Source organism: Dermatophagoides pteronyssinus, unplaced genomic scaffold (genome assembly GCF_027571235.1).
Source record: "Dermatophagoides pteronyssinus isolate colony J.1.1.1.1 unplaced genomic scaffold, Derpt_VIB-CSIC_2022.12 sq0001, whole genome shotgun sequence".
NCBI classification, from domain to species: domain Eukaryota; kingdom Metazoa; phylum Arthropoda; class Arachnida; order Sarcoptiformes; family Pyroglyphidae; genus Dermatophagoides; species Dermatophagoides pteronyssinus.
Window position 1 is genome coordinate 2,537,254 of NW_027461525.1, and position 25,832 is coordinate 2,563,085.

Below are 25,832 nucleotides of genomic sequence, written 5' to 3' on the forward strand. Positions count from 1 at the left end.
CTTTACAAAAAATCTTATTATGAATATAATCACTATAAATGTAAATTATTGATCGTCAATATTGATAACCTATTCAAAGCAAGTATCGAATTGAATGATTTTAATTTCATGCAAATATAAGTCATGCAAGACAAACAAACAGAACAAGATATATACCTGGTAAAAATCCAAATTTTCATTAGTTATGGAGTTAGTGGATATCAGAAAAAATTACAGAAAAATGGCCAATTTTTTCCACAATTTTCTTTCGGTTGATCGATCAATTTTATTTATCGAAACCAACCAAAAAAAAAAATTATTGTCGGTAAATAAAATCCCCAAAAATAAGCAATGACCATCATTATTAAAAAAAACCAAAAAATAAATAAAGACAATAAAAACAAAACAAATAGTTTGCCAACATAAATTATAATTATCCGGATTCAGTCAACTGGAAACAAAAAAAAAATTGTTTTGTTTAAAATTTTTTAGCTACCGAAAAAAATACATATTCTGTTCCTTTGTCCTGTATCAAACATCATTATTTTGATATAATTAATTTTTTTTCTTAATGATTTAGCCAATAACGTTAATGACAATTTGGGAACAGCAAAAAAAGCAATCAATATAGAAATTAATGAGAAAGAATTTTTTTTAGAAACTATATATGAATCTGATTTTGATGAATTTCTCTATTTTTTAGTTGATTAAGAAAAATTCTTACATTTATTTAATGTATAAGATCGATTTGTGCATTTTATTATGGTCGACATGAAGCTATATCCATCTAATTCTTTCTTTTGATATTATAATATAAGTGAACAGTTAATTAAATGGTGTTATTTTTTTCCATCAATATGTTACACATTGAAAACAACATGAACAACAACAACAACAACAAAATGAACCCAATTCTTGAATACATTTATTTGTTATTAATAATGAAAAAATATATATCATATCCAATCTAATGTAGTTGATTTTGACATATGTATCATATGAGTGTAAAACCGAATTACATGCAACATTTATGCATTCTATACAAACCAGATGGATCCGAATATCTTAAAATGAAATATTACTGCAATACTCAAAATAAAAAATTGGAAATAATATGTAACCAGGAATGTTACTGGCAAATATAGTCAATGTATCAAACATGAATTCTGAACATTGAAAATTCCATTCATGATTATATGGGCAAAAAAAATGCTATAGTAATAAGTTGATCAATAATAATAATAATAATTTTATTAAAAGCGTTTATCCGATGGATATTTACGCTAAAATAAAGATTAAAATGAAATATCAATTACAATTATTCAATATAAAGATAGCCTAGGTACAATATTGAAAGATATACAATGTTTGAAATAAAGAAAAGATTAAGTAGCAATTACAATTTAAAATTAAATTAAATTAAAAATTAAAATAATATTTTTAGGTGTTTGTAAATGTGTGTGCATAAGTGTTTGAAATTATTGTATGTGTTTTTGTTCTGTATAAATTGTTCTAATGTATTAACATTGTGTAGATGAAGATCGTATTTGATGTTTGTGTAGTGTGTGCAGTTTAGGAGTAAGTGTGTAGGGTCTTGTGAATAAGTTGATCAATCGTGTTGACATACATTTTTCCTCATTATATTTCATTTCGTTTCAATGATTTTCATACCTTTATAAAACCATCGATTGAATTTCAATGTTTAAAGATTAATGCCAATACAAAAACGTCATGAACATCCGTAGATTGTAAATACGAAATAAATTATGGAAAATAATAGAAATTTTATTCTTCAAAAAAAGAAAAATATTCTGATATTGTTTTTATATTCAACGATAAATCATAAAATACAAAAACATTGTACTTATCTACCATTCACGTAGTTGATACGATACTATAGTTCAAGCTTAAATCGTGCTTAAAATAAAATTACAATTATCTTCGCAAAAAAAATTTGGTGACAAATTTGTTTGTTCATTTTTTTTTCTACGACCACTCCCTATTGTCACTTTCATAACATTGATTTGCCTTTGGCTTGATAATTTGATTCATTTCAATCAATTAAAATTAGATCACTTGATTTGCTTAAGCAAACAAACAAAAAATTTCTGAATTTGACAGATATGAAAATAAAAGAGTGACTAAAGAAAAAACAATGTTTTCAAATTTGTTTGAGCAATTGAATTCTGGATTGAAAATAAATTTTCATTTGACTATTTAGTGTCAAACAAGAATCGATGTTGACATTTAAAATATATACGAAAAGACTAGAATTAAATTTTTTCCTTTTGGCTATAGTTTCGAATAGTTTGATGTCAAGTTTTAATTATCATTGTCATCATTCTATTTTTTTAATAAACTATTTTTGTTTAAAAAAAGACTTCATATTATATTTAAATGAGCACTAGTTTTATTTGATTCTCACATCTTTACCATAGATTTTTTTTTAAATTAATTTGTGAACAAAAAGTTTTGTATATGGCAATTTTATTTTAATGAATTCGATGTCGAAATGTTGAAACTATTGTGATGGTGTTTTTTTGTAAATAAAGTAGCTATAAATCATGTCAAGTTGATTTAATAATAACATTACAAGAATATATATTTGATGTTTGTCGAAACACAGCTTGTTTGACATAGTTGAATTCATCTTTTTTGTTTGAATGATAAAAGCGTCCAGAAGAAAAAAAGGTACATTCTGATCCTAAGGAATATATAAAAAACAACAATATTAGTGAAAAAAGATGGATTGTCATAACAATGAATTGAATAAATTGAAAAGTAAAAATGTAAAGAAAAAATAATGGAATAAATCATCGAATCTATTGTAAAATTTATGATTAACAATTGTTTGAGTTGATCATTGTTATTTAAATGTTTGATTCTTTTGTATTGGATTTTTTCTTATATCCTAATTTCAAACAAGACAAACTGAAAAATATAATTTTTGAAAATGAAATGTAAATGTAGCGTTATCTAGTGTTGAGATTTGAAACATAATTTTGAGAGTTTTATTATTTCACCAAAAGGTGACACTACTTTATTGTTATATTTTCAATTTCTCCCATCGGTTGTGTGCCAATGTTAGCTAATTAGAAATTCAAACTTCAGAACCGCGAGAAAAAAGAAGAGCCTCGAATTGAGACTTAAAAAATTCATATTTTAAAATATTCTTTCATTATTGATTGTCATTGGCGAATATGAAATTTTTCCCCGAAAGCGAATATCGATCGTCATTTTTTTGTCTAAATTTTCATTTTGAAAAGAATTGAAAAAACATCATTAAAATATAAATCAATTTTTTATTTTAATTTAACGAAATAAATATTTTGGTAGTTTTTCATTGAGTCTTTTAAAACTTTTCATTTTTTTCAAAGAAACGGAATGTTTCACTATTGTTAAACATCTGCAAAATATAAAAAAACTAAAATCTGACTAATCAATCAGTGAAAAAAAAGAAAGCTTGAAAAGGAAAGAAAAAAAAGATCCAAGAAATCAATGGAATTGATTTTTTTTACTTGACTGAAAAAAAATTCACTACAATGATGTTCATTTATTGTAAATTGTATATTTATTTTCTTTACCTGCAACGGTTAGCATTTGACCACATTGAGATTTTCCAGGAAAAACAACACACCACAAATAAGATGAAATTAATCTTCTTTACTTTTCAGTTTAGGTTATTTTGGCCTCATTCGCTATTCTTAATTTTCCATGGAAAATTTATTTTGATTCATTCATTCAGATAGTCATAAACTGTTTACAGTGACTATGATGTCTGTGTATAATTGTTGTGTAAATGCAAGGACAATTCTTTGGAAATCTACATTTTTCTCTCGCTTTCTTACTCTCTCTCCCCTACCAAGCAATAAATGATGATCATATATGTTTGTATTTTATATTGCTCAAGGGCCATATCATTGTCAAAAGAAAAAAACATTTTCTGGTTACTCGTGGTAACGATAATAACAATAAAGTTTTGCTAGATATAATAGGCTGGACTTAATGTTATATTACAATTTTGGCAAAAGTTAAATAATTTTGTTAAAAACCGAATTTTTTCCAATTAAAGATGAAATTCATCAAACAGCATTTTTAGTAGATTGATATTCTTTGATTCTATGATTGTTAATAAATCAGATAAAGATGAAGATTTTCTTTTCTAGCGCCTGTTGGATTGTTCATTATGAATACCCAAAAATAAGCGAATAGAAATTATCAATTGTTTAAAGCTAAAAAACATGTACCACATTCACCATCGGAAGTTGAGTCATAAATAATTGACGGTATACCCTTCGCTGTATAGATTATATATAACAATGATATTGTTTTACCGCTACAACAAAAACATACCATTTGAATCTTTTGGTTTCTACCCAACACAAAAAATGTGTGTGCGGACGACGACGACGACGACGACTGCAAACATGGAATAAGACATGGGCATGGATTGTTGTTCTAATTTAATGCTACAAACACAAAATCCAATATTCACAGAATTTTCTATCATTTTTGATTTGGTTCTCGACCATTACAGTCATTCGTCATTCATTAGTTTCATAAGTGTTATTCATTTTTTTGTTGAAAATTAAAAATTTGACATTTGTTTTTTTTGACAAAATTGTCAATATTAACTAAATTCAATAAAAAGCAAATAACGATTTCGATTAAAATCATATCATCATTAATTTCCGGTTTTTATTTAAAATCTATCCATTTCAATTAAGGTATGTGATAATTTTTATAAGATTCGAATCACTTATTTTTTAGTAGACTTTTTGGTATTTTATTTGATTTTTTATTCCTGACTATAATATTCTTTTTTTTTAGTTTGATAAAACCGATAACTTACATGAAACACTTATTCATAAACACATAGACACTATCATAGTTTGTGCTTGTGTGTGTTTTGTTTGTAAATCTAGAACATGTGTCGAATTCGATCGATTCCATATTTTTTGTTTCGTGTTCTGATTCTCCGGGATACTTGAATTCATAAAAAGAAGAAAACTAAATGCAAGATAGAAAGAAAAGAAAAAGAAAAAAAAATATTCATAATTTATCGACTAGAATTTGAATGTCGAACCCTTCGCATTTAACAAACATTCATATTTGATAATGATGTAAATTGCGTGCTTTGGTACCAAAATATTACAAACAATATATTTACATATATATCATTGGCAAGTTCCAGTAGGAAAGAAAATAAAAAAAAGTTCCTCAATATCCTGCTATGCAATGTATTGTAAAATTCATAAAATATAACCTAATAAGCTAAAAGCCGAAAATGAAGTGAATAAGAATGATTGAAAATGGAGAAAAAAAAATTGTTTCACAAATCTGTTTTGTCAGATTTGATAGAATAGAACGATCATTTTTGTGTTATATGGTGTTGTGAATGAACAAGAAAATAAATTCGCTTCCAGACACGCGTTTTATTTCGTTATAATCTACAATCTTTTTTTCAAAAATGATGGTGGTGGTAGTGTTTTTGAAAAAGGAATATTCAAAAAGATTATCTTATCGTATAATTGCATATATATTGGAACCATTCCAATAAATTCTTTTCTAACTGCTTTTGTTTTGAAATGAACCCGGCTGTTTCCAAAAAGAAAACAAAAATCTGGCCAAAATTCTCATCATCATTTAAAAAGATGAATAAATAAATGCTTCTGTTACTGTTTTAGCTGTTGTAGTATTTTTGTTTTGTTTTTTCTATTGGACACCCCATGTGTACATTTGAGCTCAGCTTTTGTTTTGGAACTTTTCATTTTTTTTTCATTTTATGATCCTTTACTTGATAGTGAGATCAGCTTTCGTACGGAATATTTTTAGCTGGAAATTCTCATTGTTTTCATTCATGGTTTCCATGTGTACCGTACAACGATGTGTGTGTGTGTACATGAATGCGTTACATTAGCAAGTTCGCTAGGGATTTAACGATGATGACGATACTGAATCCTGGATCACGATGATGATGATAATGTTTACCAAGCAAAGAATTCCGTTCATATATTTTTGAATCATTGAGGAGGAAGAAAATGTTTTTGATCATCTAGTCATCATCAAAATAATAATCATCATCATGGCATTAGATTAGATATGTTCATTTGAAAGAGGAGGACATCTGTATAATAAAATGGTCAAAAATATTATTGTACAATTCGCTAGAATATAATATAATTCAATATCAATGTCGAATAAACTCAACCATATCGATTATTATTTTCTATAATGTTATTATTCTTCAAATGAATGGCAGATATATATATTTTTTGATGAAAAATACTAATCAAATCGAATACATGTTTCTTGGGTGTGTGTGTGTGTGTGTATGTGTCGGTATATCTCAATCCACATTCGTAAATCAGACTAGCTCAAAATTTCGATTGTTGTAATGTAATTCAAACATCAAAAAGTAGAATCCGTATAGAATTTTGTATGAACGAATAATAATTTGGACACGTCCAAATTTTCGACAAACTTTGATGGAAAACATTAACAACACGTACAATTTTCTTTTTCTCTTTTGATTATTTCATATAAATTGAATTAGACATGTTTCGAATCGAACAAAGTGATGATAATCATCAAATGTATTCACATCAAGAATGTCAAATATGGTCAGATAAAATGTTCTGTTCTATATCTGGATTTTTATCTCTTTATTATTATTACTTACATTTTATGTTATACACATTATTAGCAATCCAAATCAAATATAATAATATTTAGTTTGCTTGTTATTTATTCTTTTTCACGCCTGGTCTATTATTATTATCATTATATCAATGAGATGATGATGAAAAAAATTGATATTTATTTTATATAATGTTGTGTTGTTTTTAATTAACCAAAAAAAAAAAAAAAAAACTCGAAATGAGATTCATTCTCGATCCCACATATTTATTATTATTACTTTTTATTATCGTTTGTATGGTTCTTTTTTTATTTGTTCTCTGTTGAGAAGTATCGCACCCTAAAATTCCTTTATTGAAATGTTCGTTAAAGTTTCAAATTAATCTCTCCTTGTTCTCGTCTCACCCTCCCTTCGTTTCTTTGTATTTTATCGATGAGAATTTTCGGCTTCTCACGGAAACTGCCTATTTTTTTCATCCACAAAGTTTATCACTCTTTTTTCGGGTTTTATCTTTATTTGTTTGTTTTACTACTATTCTAATTAGCAATTTTACAGATCATTTCTTTATTACTATAATTAGTTATGTTCATTAAAATTTGTACAACACAATCTTAATCAAAAACATCCAACATTGTTTATACGTGTTGCAATTAGTTTCAATGTTTTTTTCCATATGTTATCAATATTTTTTGATTGATTGATATAAATTATATAAAACAGTCATGATAAACATAATTGTTATAATTTTCTTGAAAAAATTAAGTTAATTCTATTTTGGTTTGATTATCATTGATTTTGTTTTGTTACAATATTGCCAAAAATGATTTGCCTAATCAATCTCATAATATGTTTGATCAAAGGTAATTCCAGCTAATCATTGAAGGGACTTGATTTTGTTATGATTATTCATCATACCTATTTATAATGATAACAAATAATGATAATCAATCAGACATTTGGCCACCATCTGCGATTGTCAAGACATTTATTATAGATTTTTGTTTACTGTACTTTTTTCTATTTTTCAAACTTTGCCGGAAATATGGATTTTATTATCATTTTATGAGAAAATATTTCCATTTCCAAATTTTTTTTGATGCATCCGATATACTTTGACTGTTTTGTATTTCAAGCCAAAGTTAATTGTTTGATGTATGATGTTTTCATGATCATGTTATTATCGTAAAAAAATAAATTTAATTAAATGTTTGAAAAGAGACAACAAAAACAGACATTGTGGGTGATTTTTTTTAATTTCTTCTTTTCAATGTGGAATTTCATTTCTCTTGTGTTGTTGGCGGTTTCTCTCATTTTTGTGTCATTTAAAATTTTTCATTGTTTGATAGTTTTTTTTATTGAAAAAATTACTGTCCAACACGATAATTAATTCAAGAGTATAAAAGGTCACTTTTTATTATAAACCAATGTGAATAGATAGAAAGAGAATGAAAGAGATAGATGTTCAATGTTTGTTTGTGATTTCTTTGTTTAGATTCACAATTTTATCATGCAAACAATGAGCAAACAAATCAAAACCATTCAACCATTATCCCGTAGATTTGATTAGATGCTGGTGATGAATTGAATTTTAATTTTACAATTCGTTAAAACAATTTCTTTCTTTTTTTTTTTTTGTAAATCGATTCATCTTGATCGATTTTAGATGGAATATAAGTCGACGACAACAATGGTAATCATTTCATCATCACCATCATCGAAAGATTTGAAAAAACGAACAAAATAAAATTGTTTGTTTGTTTTTTGATTATTACTTTTTGATTTTCACAATCAAAACATAACTAGATTCGATTTATGGCCATTTATCATTGTCTATGTTTCATAGCAACGTTGTAATTTCAATGTTTCATTTTGTTCGAGGATACAAGTAAAACAAAAAAAAAGTTATACACATGGTGTGGAATGACAAATGATGACATTTCTTTCTCTCTCCAGTTTCTCTATTTAATAACAACAGTATACTGGTCAGGAATAAATCTTTATTAAATTCATATCAAACATTGCCTCAATATTATATGAAACCATGAAGTTTTCCCTTTCTCTCTTCTTCTGACACGAAACACTAATTATTCACCGAGAAGGAAAGAAAAGAATTTTGAGCAAAAATTGTTTAGAGTTTCAAGAGAAAGTGAAAGAGAGAGAGAGAGTTAAACATTTTGTTTTGGTTCACATATAAACCAGCTGCTTTAATTTAGTTTTAGCTTTTGGACACTCTTGACCCACAAGGATAATTTGTTTTTTGTTTCAGTATTGTTGTGTTGCCAAAAAAACCCTAGCATAACAAATGCAAACATCAAATTCAAACAAATTAATTTTCCATGAGAGAACGGAATGTATAACTTGACTATTGTAAACTATACTGCATATCAATTGATTGAAAAAAAATTCCGAGTAACAAGAGAATTCACCCATAGAAATAGTACAAAGAAAGAAAAAAATAATTTTCTCTTTTTACCGCTTGATTATCTATTCTTGAAAATAAGATTCTTTTTTTTCATTACTACTTTTGAAAATTAATTTTCACCAAATTTTCCGTATGTTTTTTTTCTGGCATCTTGGTAAACTTTATTTTGTAGTTATAATGAAAAAAGAAAAATTAATTTTATGAATTTCAAATTTGAAATTATTTCTTTTCGTTTTCTCACCAATGTACGATAATATTAATGTCCAATAGTAATGATGATGAAGTTTATTTTCGTTAAAAAAAACGGAAGGCAAGCACTTTTCTTCTATTATTACTCATGTAATTTGCATACATTATTATCATTCTCAATATATTTTCTATGTATGATTCAATAAATTTTTGAATCCATAACATTCTAGATAATATTATTGCCAGCAAATTATATAACCAAACCTGATCGATCAACTAAATAAGGGGTTAGATTTGGTAGCATTTGTTTTTTTCACGCACACACACACACACAATTGTCATTACCATAAATAAACTAAGAAAAAAATATTATGATCTGTTTTCAACTAATAAAATATCGTGATGGAAATCAAATTCTTTTATTACGTGATTCACAAAAAATATGTTCATTGATGATGATGGTAGAAAAAGAAGCGACAAAAAAATGAAAAAATATAGAAAAATTAATTCAATTTTTTCATTGGTTTGTTTTTTTTTGTTATTTTCACTTTGAAAGATTCGAATTTTTTTTTCAATGAAAAAAAAATTCTGTAACGAACGTGTTGCGTAACAAATTGATAAATGAATGTTCTAGTCTGTGAAAACAAGTAAAGAAAATTGTATAGAAAAACTTTTCAATTTTATTTGCCGACGTGAAACAAAAACTTACTTCTTAGATTCTCACTTTCTTAGCATCCCCTTCATTGAGTTTCAATTCTGTTTGTTTCGCTAATTTTTTTTCTTTCATGTCCTGTTCCTGGTATTCGATTCACTAATGTTGTTCGGATGATTTTTTTTCGAACGAGTAAAAATGAGCATGAAAAAACATTAGTCTGATTGGTGTTTTGTTTGTTATCCAAAAAAAGAAAGAGAAAAAAAACATACAAAAACGAATGTAACTTTAAAATTAACCAAGCTATGGAACAGAATTGGAAAATAGTTAGACTTACAAACTAATATTTTCTTTCGTATGTGGTATACGCTACAGTTTGATTCATTTTTCTGCCTTGCTATGTTTGTTTGTTCAACAAAATCAGCCAATTCAATTCAATCAAATAATCCAAATCTTGACTTCTTTTTTTATAATATTCAAGTATCGGTTTTTTCCATACATTCATGTTATGATTCTATTTTTATATTGAATTCTAATTCTTGTTAACATTTTTTTTACAGAGATTTAGATTTTTTTTTCTTCTTCATTCCAAATGTACAAATGCAAATTCTCTCTCTATTTTTTTTTCTTTTCAATAGTTCTTCATCTCATGTCATTGTATTTTATAATGGTTAAAGAATGAATGAATTTCTATAATTCGATATAACACACTCCAACAAAAATTCCATTTCATTCATCTTTTTTTCGTCTATCCTGATAGGATATGTTGTTTCCAGAAAATCAGTGACAAAAACATTTACAATTTAATGTCTCTATTTCTATGTTTATTTTTTATTATCATTTTTTATACTGTAGTCGTTTTCTTTGCACAAACAGAATCCACAATTCAAACATATAAAAATATATAAAACTAGACTCATCTATCTAGATCAGATTTTGTTGCCCAGAATATATATTCAGAAAAAAACACTTGACACTTTTAACTTTTATATTATTGAGTGAGCATCCAAACATGAACATCAGTTTTTTTGCTTCATTTTTTTCTCCGTTCAGTTTGACAATAATTTCTTCTGTCATTCACAATAATGATAAAATCATAATAAACATAGTATGCACAGTTAGCTTTTATGTAAATTAATCCTTTAACCTAATCTGTATGCTTACCATTGCTTGCATTCTCTTTTTTTTGTCGAATCCAAATCATCGAATTGTCTAACTGTTTTTATAGATTTTATGTTGATAGATAGACTAGATCTTTTTCTTAAATCTTTAAAGTTTGTTGTTTTCAATTTATTCAAATCATTGATTCACAATCATATTGTTTATTTTTTGTTGCTGTTGAAATATTTTTGTTTGCATGAGATTGGTTTAGATTTTTGTTAAAATCTTTTTTCAATTGGATTCAGTATGACCGAAACATTTCCGACATTAGTCTATTTTTGATTTTTATGGCAGCTAATTTGAAATTTTTTTTTCTCAACATAATTGTTGTCAAAATAATCTCTTGTTTTATAATAATAAAATATACGATACGGATACATTATTGTCTACCGTTATGCAAATAAATTTATTATATAACCGAAAATATATCCAAGAATAAACAAATGAATTGCTTTGTTATGCTAATGTGAATTCGAGGAATGATTCTGAGCACCAAATCTTGGGCCTTAGATTGAATGAGTGAAAAAAAGGCTTCAATCGTTATGACAAATAGTCCATCATCATTCTTCAATGTTCGTCAACAGTTATAAGCTAATATTTACAATAGTGAATAGCTTGGATCAAACAAATGATTTATCGTTAGCAATCGACTTGTTTCTATGTCCAACTATTTTGTTTATTCGTCGAATGTTTGTTTTAGTGATAATTTTATTAAGCACACATACATTTATACCGAAAAAAAAACAAGAATGAATGTGAGAAAGATTGATTGTCTAAAGATGATAGAATGCCACCCTATAGGCAATTCTATATATATACACATTCATGTTGACCTATTTCCATTGATTAAAATTCGTCTACAGAATATCACACAGGCTCAACACTAACATTTTATGAATTCAAATATACTACACTTGATTGAATGACTTTGGTAAAAGATTAAATAACAACAACATATAAAATAGTTAAACTAGATTGAAAATGACCAATACAAAATACAAAGAAAAGAAAGAACAAACTGTGTAAACTTTAAAAACTGATCTAATAACTAGGACAGCAACAACAACAAAATAAATAAAAAAAGAATAAATATGAATGAAATATCCGTAGGTTTATCATTGTATATACATTCATAATCATTTACTGTCAATTTTTGACATTCATTATTTTTTCCTATGGCGAAGTAAAAGTGTTTTTTATCGTTTGGTTGTCACATACAATCAATGTTTGGCAAAGATGTCCACAATGATCTGGTCAATAAGATTTGATCATCCATAAAAGAATATATACCAATTCTGTTACTATACAATTTGATGATGTCAATTAGTGTAAGGTTTTGATATTGCTTACACGAAGACAAGCGAACAAATACACCATAATAGTTGGGCGTTTCTATACCCGCAATAGATTCCGATCTTTGTAACCGTTGACATATGACGTTTTGACAGGTCAAATTCATGTTTTTTTTCGTATACGAGTTCGGATTCTAGAATTATAATTTCGATTGTATCGATAGTATCGTGTAATTTGTATGTTTCTTTTTTCCAATTTTATGCCATCAATTTACTGATGACATCATTGTATTTTTTATTATTATCATCCAACGTGTTACCGAAAATCTATTCTTCTTTAGAATTTTAAATTTTCAATAGTTTATTATGATCATCAGTCTTTTGTCTACCATATGGTTGTCGAATATAATATACAATGTTAGAACCTTAATTGAGTTGATTGCAACAATACAAATGATCTTTTATTCTTGATTCAAATAATGAAAAAAAACGAATCTAGCCAATTGATATTCGAAAATAAATCAATTGAAAACACTGGAATTTTCAAAACCGATCTGTAAATATCATTCTAAATAATGATGATCCGAAAACGATTTGTATTTGTTTCGAAAACAACAATGTTTATTGAATAGAAAATGGTTAAATATTCTCATTTGTTCGAGTCGATAACGAGATATAAAAATTTATTTACTTATGAAACTGTTGTCATTGTTCTAATAGTATAGTGTCCAATTGGTTTTGGTGCCGAAGATTGTTTCTTGTTTTTTTTTCTTCAAAACAAAACAGTTTCACAAATATTATATCTAATTTTCAATGTGTATGGCCATTATCATCATCATCATTATTATTAGTATTATCAGATGGTCTCTTGGAACTAATCATTCATTACGAATCTAACCGAATTTGTAACATGAACTGAAAAGTGGAACTGTAAAAAAAATTAGTGTTGACTGAATCATCACCGACACATACATACAAATACATATGATTTGATGATACATACGATTCAATGATTTTCCACTCCGTTTTTCTTTCTAATTTTTTATTTCATTATTATTGTTGTTTTTTGTCGTTGGACAAAATCGTTAGATGTTGATGGCCAATGGATATTGTATTGTCTCTATCACCCATCATGGACATTTTAGCAACTATAATGATGGCTGATGATGACCCATTCTAGGTTATTGTATTTTTTGTTGTTGATATGATGTGGATATCTTTCGCTTCAATTAATCTTTTCATTAGAAACAACCATGAGATATGAAGATGTGTTCATTGATGCAATAGATAATAAAGGATATAGTAGTTATAGTTAAAGTTTGTCTATTCTTTCAATAAAGAAATTCTTGAAACTTTTTTATTCCATTTTTTCATTGCTATACCAATAGTATCCATTTCAATGAAAGCTATTTTCACAAACTATAATCATCATTTTTATTTATTCTTTTAGTGTTTTTTTTCCTATTTGTAAATGAAATATTTTTATATTTATATACTCAGGTCGTCTATAATGATTTTGAGTTGAACACATTAATCTACATGTTTATTAAACAAACATACATGGAATGGAATTTAAATGATTTTCATTTTGATCAAAAATATTTGGCTACTTGTTTGATCAATGATGATTTATATTTAATTCACATCGATTTAACTTCTGATAAATATATGGAAAATGAATAAAAATGAAATGTAAAACTATTTGGTCATCAAGCAAGCAAAAAAAAAGATCATAATCATTATCGTTATTCGTATTTTCCATTGATTGCGTGATGGGTGCAATGAATTTTATTCTTGTTTATTATTTTTGTGCATATACTTTTTTTAGAACACTTGAAAAATAAAAATTCAAACTTGATGATGATGATCAAATCGGTCAATTTATGATCGTTTCCTTAACGGATATCATTCTAAATATTTTTGTCGAAATATATTTTTTTTGGGTGGATATGGCTAAATCAACTGAATTTAAACAATGATTCCCTAGATGGACATTGAATCTCAACTATAAAATAAAATACACAAACACACATATATACAAACTCAACCATTAAAGTTTGGGATAGTCTGATTATTTTCAGAAAAAAAGTGTCCAGTACAATGCACTTATCTTTTCCATGATGATGATGATGAAAGTCATTGTCTTATAATGTACATGTCTATGTTGAATGTTATTTTCATTCATTGAAATAAAAGCCTGATCGAAAAGCTTCCACCATTATCTTAATCAAACTTTTTTTTCTTTTTTTTTGTTTTGAATCTGATTCAACTATACATTTTATATATGCGTGTTATATAAGATTCTATAAACATTATTTTCTATTTGAATAAAGCTTTCCTTTATCTTATGATCCAGAAAAAAATGATCGTTACAATCATCACAATTTTGTTGTTGTTGTTGTATTAATACGAATCAAAAATACTTATTTTCTTCTCTATCTTTCAAAAAAAAAAAATTATATCGTTTGTTCATTGATATTAATCACTTCCTTTTACGTCATATTGTCAACAAACATTTGATTTTCTTACGTATATCACATTTATATCATAATAATATGAATTTCATATTTTTCAACCATTGGGACCCATTTCTATTGATCCAGTGGTGAGAAGCAAGCAATAACAACAAAAAAAAACGGCAAAGTTTCTTAGAACAATATTGTCAACAGTAGTAGTGAAAAAAAAATCGATGAATTGAATTTTTATGGTTATAGATAAAGTGTGTAGCTGAATGTAGCCGTTCGATCATATCGTTATGAGATGTGTTTATGTTTATGGATCCAAAAATATATTGGTGAATAGAAAATATCAATTTTCAATTGTCATAAACCAACACAAAAATAAAAAAATTCTGGACCAAATCTCGAATTGCTTCAAAACATTTTGAACAATTTTTCTTTATTTTGATTGTAGAATTTTTTTTTCTTTTCAATGAAATATTCTTTTGACACCAAATTATTATTATTTTTGTGTGTAACCAACAAAGAATGTATATTTATTGTAAGATTGAATTACAACACAACGATGACCAAAAACTATTATTGTATTTATGTGAATTTTGTTTTCTATTTTTGAATTCTTTTCTGGTTGAAATTCGAAACTACAATATTTCAATTACGATTATTTTTAGGACATTAGTCTTTTTTTTGGAAATCGATAATATTATCCTCAAAAAGTTTAGCTTGAAAAATATCCCCAAAAAAATAAAACTTAAATCTATTAATTGATTGAATCAATTAATATTGAATGATCGTTCGAAATCGATAGTTTCGTTACTGCAACTATCGATTAATATAATTCTTAAATAATTGTACGATTTTTTTTGACTGATCTGTTTGCTCACACTGATGTGATGTCTTTTATCATCGGTTTTATTTGACAAAATTTCTTTATAGATTGTTTTCCATTTGATTTTCAATATTTGATTCATATCATTGCTATGTTTGAAAAAAATGTGAGCATTTCGCCGACCCATTTATATTCCATCATCATCATATATTGAAGATACACGTTTTTTTAGTGCTGAAAATCCAATGAGAATGAAACCAAGTAACTAAAAATCGGGTTCAAATTGAACTTTTTTTCCCTCGTATTATTTTGCTGAACCAGCTGCTTTGTTTTTTTCCTTTTTTTTTGGTTTGATTCTGTCCATTTTTTTCACTAAGGGTATCACTATAGTTTATGTTCAATTTTTTTCGATTCTCATTTCATTCATTCAGGAACTTGATTTCCCGTTTTTCGTTTATTTATTTTCGTCTCTGGTGTTTGCAAAGTTAGCGTATTTAATAAAATAATGGCATCCACAACAATACAGATATCGTTTTTTTTCGATGTTCACTGGAAAAGTCAACAACATGCCTAATTTAACATGCGAATCAAAATGGATTTTTCTATTGTTTTCTTTTTTTTTCACAATGTGTTTTGTTTATTTGCAATACGCGCGTTGTTTATATTCATTAATCTTTGATTCTATATAACGATTAGAAGATAGATCCATAACAAACAAACAAAAAAAAATGATCATGTTAATTAATACGACGACGACGAACTCATTTGAATCTTTATGGAAATTATTTTTTTAAATTATTAATTATTGAACAAAAAAAAATGAAAAATAATAGCAGTGAAACATTCATTATTAATATTTTATCCATGCAACTTCATTTCCGGCCATAATTTTTGTTGCCTTTAATGATGAAAATCGATTTTGTTTTTGTTGAATCCAAACGTTGATTGTTGAGACAGAAAAAAAACAAGACGGCTACTTATTGCTACTTTCCATACAAGTCAAATCCATTTATTTAATTGATATAATATTCAGCTGAGAATATTATTATTATGAGATGCGGAAACTCAATATTTAACTAGCTTAGATTGAAGTACAGATTCAAGTGAAAATACAATTTCCCTATTTTTTTCACTTGATTATTTCATTCGTTGTATTCGTGGAAAAGAGAGATAGAGTGCAAAAAAAAGAAAGTATTCTGGTTCGAATTTCTTGGTAAATAATATATTTTTTTCTTTCTTTTTGCTTGAGGTCAAATAGATGTTCGCGCGTATGTTCATGTGAATTCTTTGCTAACCATTCACACAATAATTGATGATCTATACATTGTATTTTCCAAACAAAAAATGCATCTTGTCTTCCAAGTATTCTTGTGTAAGTGTGTGTGTGTGTGTTTCCGTTACTTTGTTTTGAAACTTTATTCTATATATGATCAATTCTTTACGACACTTTTTTGTCTTGCTTATATATAATAACAATTATTATTATCATAAAATACAAAGCTTATATTCAAAATCCAACCAGACATTTTTCTTTAGTTCAGATTTTTTTTCAAACTGACAGCTTTTTATGGTTTCAGTTGCTTCTTTCCTGTATTCCACCTAAATACAGGGTAGCAATGAATTTTTTTCCGTATACTCATAAATTAGAGACGAATTTGCTTAGCTCGTTTCTTCTAATTTGTTTGTATCATTTTCGTTAAAAAAAACATTTAAAATGATTTTCTTTTCTTTTTTAATCACTATACAAAACTTGAATTTTTTTTCTCTTTTTTTTTGTCGAAAAAAAGCTACATAAAAATTCTAGTCAATTATTATTGTTGTTGTTGTTCAGGTTTATTTAGTAGTTAAATGAGAATTCTGTTTTGTAACCTTGTAGTGAATCATTTCAATTGTTTGTTTGTTTTTTATATTTTATTATTATGGCAAACTATGACATGATGATCATTATTTTCAATTCAATTTATAGAATTGACTTAGAAATGTTCCACTAAACTAACGTTCTATTTTGTTTTATTTTATTATTCTTTTGTAGACGCTTAAACACACTACGATCATATAACCAGATTCTTTTCTTTTCTTCCATCTTGACATCGTATTTTCTTTTTTTCTTTGTTCTTCTTTTTGTATATTCTGTTTCGTTAATCGATTGAATTGATTTAAGTGAATCATACGCCTATATTGTTAAAAACGATCGATATTATTATCATTCACTTGGGCTACGATCATAATCGATGGCAACAACGAACTGCTCAACTATTGAAAAAATGTCTTGTCAAAAAGAATTTTCATATAATAATGTTTCAAGCAGTAAATGTCTATGTAATCATCATCTAAACAATGGTGATGATAATGGTACTCAACAACAAAAATATCGATTATTACGATCTTGTAGAAAATTTCGTACAGCTGACCAGAATATATCATCATCATCATCATCATTATCAACGACATTTTTATTCAAATATCATCATCATAATCATTATCAGAAACGACATTTATCAATCATCATGAACATCTTTATGATTGTATGTTTTGCATATCTTTCCATATCCGAAGTTGCCTTTTGTTTTCCTGAAAATAAAAATTCGCATTTCAATATCAACAAAATTCAACCAAATTATTATAATCATGATAAAAATGATCAATCTGTTACAATCGGTTGGCAGAATATTCAACATGATGATCAAAATTATAATCAATTTAATCGTGATGTTATTGTTGTTGATAATAAAATCGTAAATCGACGATCAAAACGAGAATTATTCATATTGCCTGAAAATGAAAATGTTGTCGTCAATAATAATGATAATGTTAAAAGTAGTATTAGTTCAAATAACAAGCGACGGTAAGTGTTTTTATTTTTTTTAATATTTATTATAAAGCCATAATTGTATATTTTCATGAATTTCGAATACAGTTGAAAGAACATGATAATGATGATGATCATCAACATTATTCTTTTTTTAGAGCCATGATTACATATTTCCCTAAGATTTACTTTTTTGTATCTTGCGGAAATTCCGAAATTCCATGCAATTTACCTGAATAAAATATAAATAGAATTCATTTTTTTTGATATGAAACGATGCGGCACGATGTTGATAAAAGATCTGGTGATGAAAATGACAATGAAAGAATGTGATATAATGATGATGAGTTTTTGTCTTTTTTGTTTTGCTCTGTTTTGTTGGTGGTTTACAATATAAACATTAGAAAATGAAAAACTTGAAAATAGTACAGATAAGAGATTCTATTTCTTTCGAATTCATTTATTTTTAACTCTCCATTCTCATTAAGTTTTTGATTGTTTTGGATTTCTGATATTATCATTAAGAATCCTTGATGTCATTTTTTCTTCTATGTAATGTTAGAATATGAATAATGCAGCTACATTTTACGAATGAAAATGAAAGAAAAACATAAACTTAATTGTATGAATTCCGAAACATAATCGATTCAAATGTACCAATGAAGAGGAAGTAGGTTTCATCATCTCTAAAATAAATCAATTTTATTCTATGAACAATTTATTGTCATGTTTTTTCCATTCAATTTTTCAATAGTTTGGATTATAAATACATTTTGAAATGAAAATTTTTTGTACATTTATTTTTTGTTGTTGTTTGTATTTCCGGAATTTCTTTTCCTCGTACATATTTATCATCATTGTTTGCCTGTTGTGTGTTTTGGCCCAAAAATAAATTCCTGTTAGCCTTTTTTTCAAAATTAAATTCTTTTAATATTGAAAATTTTTTTCCAGACAATGTTTATTACATTCATTCATTCGTAAATAGAATTTCATGTGTTTATATAATGTATCTTGATCGATTGAGATACCGAACCACGCCACTACCACAGACGACCAGAGGCAAATTAATTTTTCAATTTTTTTTCTTACCACATTCACATTCCTAAAGAATATATGTGTTTTTTCGGGGAACGAGATGATTATTTTATTTATGAAAAAAAAGTAAAATTTTCTTCTCTCGATCATAACTGAACACATTCAATTGTAGTGAATTAAATTTTTTTTCAAATTTTATTAAAATAGATTGCTATTTCTAATGTTTATTTATCTTTATTTTTTATGTTTACATTTTTCTCTTTCACTGTTCAATTGTCCGGTTTTTTTCTCGGCAAACGGTCAAATTTTCTAAACCCTCTGGCCACGTGTGTGTGTGTGGGTAATGTGTCAAAGTGTGTTTTTAATAATGAAAGTTTATGAACTCTAATGACGATGATGAAAGACAAGAATAAGGAAAAGAAGAGAAAAAAATAGCAAACGTAATCAATTTTCTTTGATGCAAAGCATCAGGTTTATGTACGGCCTTTATATGTCAAAGATTGACATGACACATCCAAGGTTCTATGAAGATATTTGTATCAGGAAATGAAACAAATGAAAAAAATGTAGTTGACATTTTTTTTCCCTCACTTCAATCCAAATGGAACCATTTTTTTACCATTATAGAATGCCAATATTATTAAAGAATGTCGCGGTAGAATGATTTAGATATGGTCGTTTTTTTTGTCAGTTGATGTCTGCAGATGAGATTTAATTTCATTTTAATGCAATACATTCTATATTATTATTATTATTATATGGTATGATTCGGTGGTTTGTCAAAGAATTTTGGCTTTACCAAAATAAAAATAAAAGAAAAGAAAATCAAAATAGGTCTCATCGTAACGAGAAATAATATTTATTTTTTTTCTGAGATGAAAAACTAAAAGATTTATTCTGTGTTGTATGTTACATTTCAAATACAATCTGCATTTTTTCATACATTTTTTCTTCGCAATTTTATATGTGGTTTTTTTTGGTTTTCCGGTTTCATAGATTGTTGTTGTTGTTGTAGTTTTTTCCATTTTTTCTCCATTATTCTTCATCATTCAACGATTTTTATTTCCATTTTTTATCCTTAACAGTGTTCGTATTTGTGATTTTAGCTCCATTATTATAAGTTTGCACTATAGTTAAACAAACAATCATTAAGAATGAAAATGTATTGAAAATGTTTTCAGATTCCTATTGTAATCATATCGATAAATAGACAATACTGTTTTTTTATCGATTCATTATGAATTCTCAATGTATATTGAGAATCGATGAAAAAATAGCTTTCTCTTTTTTTGGGTAGAAAATGAACCGGATTTTTTCCATCTTTTTCCATAAAAATTTTTTCGATTCATTATTTATTTATTAACCATATTTATATATCATGAAAGAAAAAAGTTTAAATAAAATCGAAAATATTGAAACATTTTTTGTTATTTGAATTTCATTTTCAATTCTCATTACAAAAATGAAACTATTGCTATGACTTGATGTTCAATTCGATTTCGATAGCTTTAGGATTTATCGTACGTTCGAATTCAAATCAATATTCATTCATTCAGTTTTCAGTTTTCAAGGATAAAGATTTCTAGATAGAATATTTTCGAATACTGCATTTATTTTTTCTCAATTCAAATATGAAATTCGCTCATCACATCAATTTTGCCAATGGCCAATATTCATATGGAGAAAAAAAGTTTTTTCTGCTACTTTTTTCCCACAACCAACATGGATTCTTCCACAATCATGATGATTATGATGATGATGACATACGTTCATATGGATGGAACAAAAAATTCGATCGAACGTGACATTTTATCGAATATCAAATAATCATGATTTTGCGATTTTTTTTTTGATGACAATCTGCTGATAGCTGATATACCGACAAAATATTTCCTCGCTAAATGATGATTATAATCATATCAATGTCAATGTCAATACGGCGAGTGACCAATTTTTTTTTGGTTAGAATCGAATTCAACAAAAATCTTAACGATGTGATTATCTCTAATGTGACAAAAACTTTACCACAGAATATGAAATTTCATGAAAATAACAAAACATAGACATGGACATGAATGAAAAAGAAAATGATTATTTGAATTCCATTTCTATTCAATAAAGATAATGTTATTTTATTTACCCACACACAAACATACACACATATATAACTTTTTAATACGACGGTGATAATGATGATGATTTGATCCTAGCTCATTACATGAATCTTCATTTCTTTGATTCTTTTTTCTTTTTATTTTCTATTTTGTTGAGATTTTTTTTTCATTCTCTTATCAAATTCGTTTATTTGTTGTCATCAGTTTTGTTTTCTTGTTAGACTTTTACAATAGATAATAACTATTATCGTATTTTGATACCATATACAATTTATATAAATATAACAGTATAAAAGTGATTCGAAAATTTTCTGGTTTTTATTTTTAACGTATATACATCACTGATAATACAAATATTGCTGAGATTTTTTTCTTTAACGATTCTTGCGAATTAATCGAATTTTATCCTTGCCATGAAATCTTTTTTTTTCTTCGTTCACATTTGGTTATGTTATGTTTCTGGATCACTATGATACTGAATAAATACTAGCAATGTTTGCAAATTATTCGAAATAAAAAGTGTCGTTGATGTTTTTTTTGTTGCTTTCGTTTGCTCCAATGTCCAAATCTCATGTGATTAGTCGTTTTGACTTTTGCTGATTTCATGTCGTTTTTTTTCTTGCCACATTGGTTATGTTATTCAAGTTCATCGAATCAGCTATCTTCATGTAATTCTAAGCATAAGGTTCTTGAATCCAAATGCATGAATTACCATTTCGTTGTGTGTTTTTATTTTATTTTGAAAGAGCAAAAAAAACTATTTCCTGGAATTCTTTTAATTTTATTCATTCGCTTCAGTTCATCTTCAATTGCATTTGGTTGGCTCGTATTTAAAGTAGTTTCATTTTCCTGTTCAAATTCACATTGAACAAACAATCATATTGAGAATGATATGAAAATGAAAAAGAAATAAACGATTCGAAATAGTAAAATGAGTGGAAAAAAAGTTCCATGTCTATGTTGACTATTGACATAGAGAGATTCTATGATCATTGCAATTGTATATGATGATTATGATGAAATTTTTTTTCATCAAAATTGAAAGAAAAAAATAAAAGTTTCAACGGTGCCTTCGAGAACAGCAGGGATTCATCAATGATACCGAGATCCTTTTTTTACCATTCAGCTATGGTAATAATGAGAAAAAAAGGGTTGAAATGAGCAATAACTTTGCCGATATAAATTTATATGATATTTGATGATGGAATTGTTGTGTAATCAACCGACATAGTTTTTTCATTTCGAATACATTTCCATTGGTTTTTTCGTTTTGTTTTGTTTTGTTTTTGTTATTTCTCATTCAAATGAATTTTGTGGAATAACAATACAAAGAAAAATACACATAAAAACACATACACACAATGAACTAAATATTTAAAAAATAGAAATATGAAATAAATATTCGATTTTATCACATTATATTTTTTTTTGTTATTAACGCTTTTACAATGATTCTAAATACAAAAGAATCGAAAATGGAAAAATTTCCTTTTCCTCTTTTTTTTCTATTCTTCTATTGACGAAAAATTTTTGATACCAATTTTGGATCGTTTATTTTTCTTCCTTTCCTTTCATTACAATTGGGTCCGGAAAATATATGAAAAAAAATTGTTCCAAATGATAATGATTGTGACGATGATTCCATTATTTCATTATTATTATTATTATTATGGATGAGTAAACCAAAGTGGAATTATTATTTCATTGAAATAATAATGGAATGAAATTTTTTTTGTCCATAATTATACATTTTTAACCGTTTTACTGCATACAAAATGCTCAAAAATGATTAATCTCAAATTTTTTTCACCATTTTTCTATTTTCTATATATGATGTACCAGGGAAAATCAAGGGATAAATCAAACCATTGATGAATGTAAGTTAATTTTAAATCGTTTCACAATTATTTGATTATTATTGTCAATCAATTATGTCAATGTTATTATTAAATTGTTTAGATTGTCCATCAAAAGAATGCTTCCGTAAAGTGGCCAATTTTGAACGTTTTCTACGATTATATGCACAGAAAAATCAACACTTAACACAATTTGAATGTGTACTTCGAGATGTAAGTGATCATTTTAATCAAAATTTTATTATTGAAACTCAATTTTTGTATTAATTTTCTTTTTATTAATTATTTTTGTACAGATTTTCTTCAATTGCATCAAAGCATCAGCACGTAAACAACCGAAAAAGCCGTGTAAAAAGAAACGTTATAGTCAAACCAAAAAACGTATCGCTAAACTTTTATCCGATACTCGTCTTTGTATTGGTGCTTGAACATCAACATTATCTCATCATTTTCTATTGCTGGATTCACTTACTAAATACATTGAAGCATTCATGTCATAATTACATCCAATATTCATTGTTAAATTGTATCTATTTCTCGAAAATTATTTCTACTAACCTTACTTCGAGAAATTCTATTATTAATCTAAAATCTACTGTAACAATTCAGCGAATCAAATCTGTAAACCAATTGTCAATCATATAATGAATATCTTATGAATACAAAAACAAAAATATATCCAATATATACAGAGATATAATTTCCTTTTTCCTTTTTTATTATCATTCCTCATTCCCGATGAATTTTCATTACATTATTATTGTTTGTTTCAATCAAATAATTTTGATTTAAAAACAGAAAAGTTTTGTTAATAAATTATGATGATTGAAAAAAATTATTATTTCTTTAAAAATAAAATTTTCATTTTATTCAATTCAATCAACTATTGTTGTTTATTTTTAAATCAATTTCAAGATAATTGGTCATTTTCTTTCATGTTCACAATTCTTAATGTCAATCAGATCAATCAAATTCCATTTGATAGAGTAAATCGTCTTTATTTATTTTTTTCGAGGGAAAAAATCGCTTTACAATTGTAACATCATTTTGACATTTGAACAAGCAAATATTTTTAGAGCTAAATAAAGTTGACATTTTTCTTATTTCGTACCAAACATATGATTCCATTCTTCATAATCATTATTTTGGATTTTCTTCCTTTGCAAAATACGCTTTGTTATGATTTTTTTTTCTTCTTGAAATGCTTTTTCTTCACAATGTTTGTCATAAAGTTACTTTTTTTTAGCATCTATAGTCATTTTATTTTTTGGAAATATTCTAGAAAAAACAAATAGACTAGATTAAGCGCCTTATGTTTGATGACGATGTATGTTGGAAAAAAGGGCAAATTTTTGTTTTGTTTTTTTGTTTTGTTGGCTTGACGGTATGTGTTTAGGCGGGTAATATGAACCTAGATTTTCGAAGCTTTTCCATTTTTTTGTTTGTAAATCCTTCCGTGTAGGATTTGTCATTTTATTCTGGTTAGGTGCGTCGGTGTAAGACCAATTTTGATTTTTTAGATTCATTTTTTTCATTTTTATTTTGGTTTGATTATTCGAGTTTCAAATATTTTTTTCAATTCTTAGAATCAACTGAAAAGATTTATTCAAAATTTGTTTATTCAATTGTGCATAGGTTGTACTGATTCGGTTTCAATATTTAAAACTTTGGTAACACTTATTTCAATTATATTTTCTTAAACAATCAGAAAAAATTTGACCAAAACAAATAATAAATGTTGACATTCTGAATTTTAAGGAATTCTTTTATCTACCTTAAGCAACAACAACCCCAAAAATCCACTCAACTTTATTGAAAAAAAAATGTGATTAATGATCTAAATGATGATCGAGATATCATTTTTTTTGTTGAAAATTTTCAAGTTTTTTTCTATGAAACACTGTTAGGATGGTGTGCGACATAGAAAATTCTTTTATGAAATAAATTCTTTCCTTTTTTTCGGGTGATAAATTTCGACTTGATAAATGATTGGTTTTTTCAATTTTTTTTTGTTGTTGTTGCAATGATATAGTGTGATGTCATTTTCACACACCATATGGATGATCAGTTGCAAGAATTTACCGTGGTCACGCGGTTGGACGTCTTTATTTTTTATTTTCATTTTTGGCTTGCTTTTGTGCCTTAACAACATTTATAAATACACAACGTCAAATACACATTTATTCGGTTATATAATAAAAAAAAGAACGAACAAATTCATAAACGAATTCTTCTTCCGTTGTACGTATAGTGAAATTTTGAACTTTCTAACCAATTTATACACTAACTGTTTTTGGCTTTTATCCACAAAAAAAATTCAACGAATAAATAATGAACATAAAACACGAACCTAGTTCGGTGCATACATTTTGTTCCTTTACCATCAACAATCATG

General features: G+C 26.6%; 1 protein-coding gene across 2 annotated transcripts; it reads left to right on the forward strand.

Moving 5' to 3' along the window:
* Positions 1 to 4,159: 4,159 nt before the first annotated feature.
* On the forward strand, positions 4,160 to 24,316 carry LOC113793241 (uncharacterized). 2 transcript variants are annotated; one of them, XM_027343234.2, is made up of 5 exons: positions 4,160 to 4,706; positions 17,656 to 18,468; positions 23,424 to 23,458; positions 23,541 to 23,650; positions 23,734 to 24,316. In XM_027343234.2, the coding sequence occupies exons 2-5, from the start codon at positions 17,855 to 17,857 to the stop codon at positions 23,863 to 23,865; spliced, it is 891 nt and encodes a 296-aa protein (XP_027199035.2). In that variant the 5' UTR covers positions 4,160 to 4,706; positions 17,656 to 17,854; the 3' UTR covers positions 23,866 to 24,316. The 2 variants fall into 2 exon arrangements, with proteins under 2 accessions (XP_027199035.2, XP_027199036.2); XM_027343235.2 differs by lacking the exon at positions 4,160 to 4,706 and adding an exon at positions 15,716 to 15,884.
* Positions 24,317 to 25,832: the final 1,516 nt, after the last annotated feature.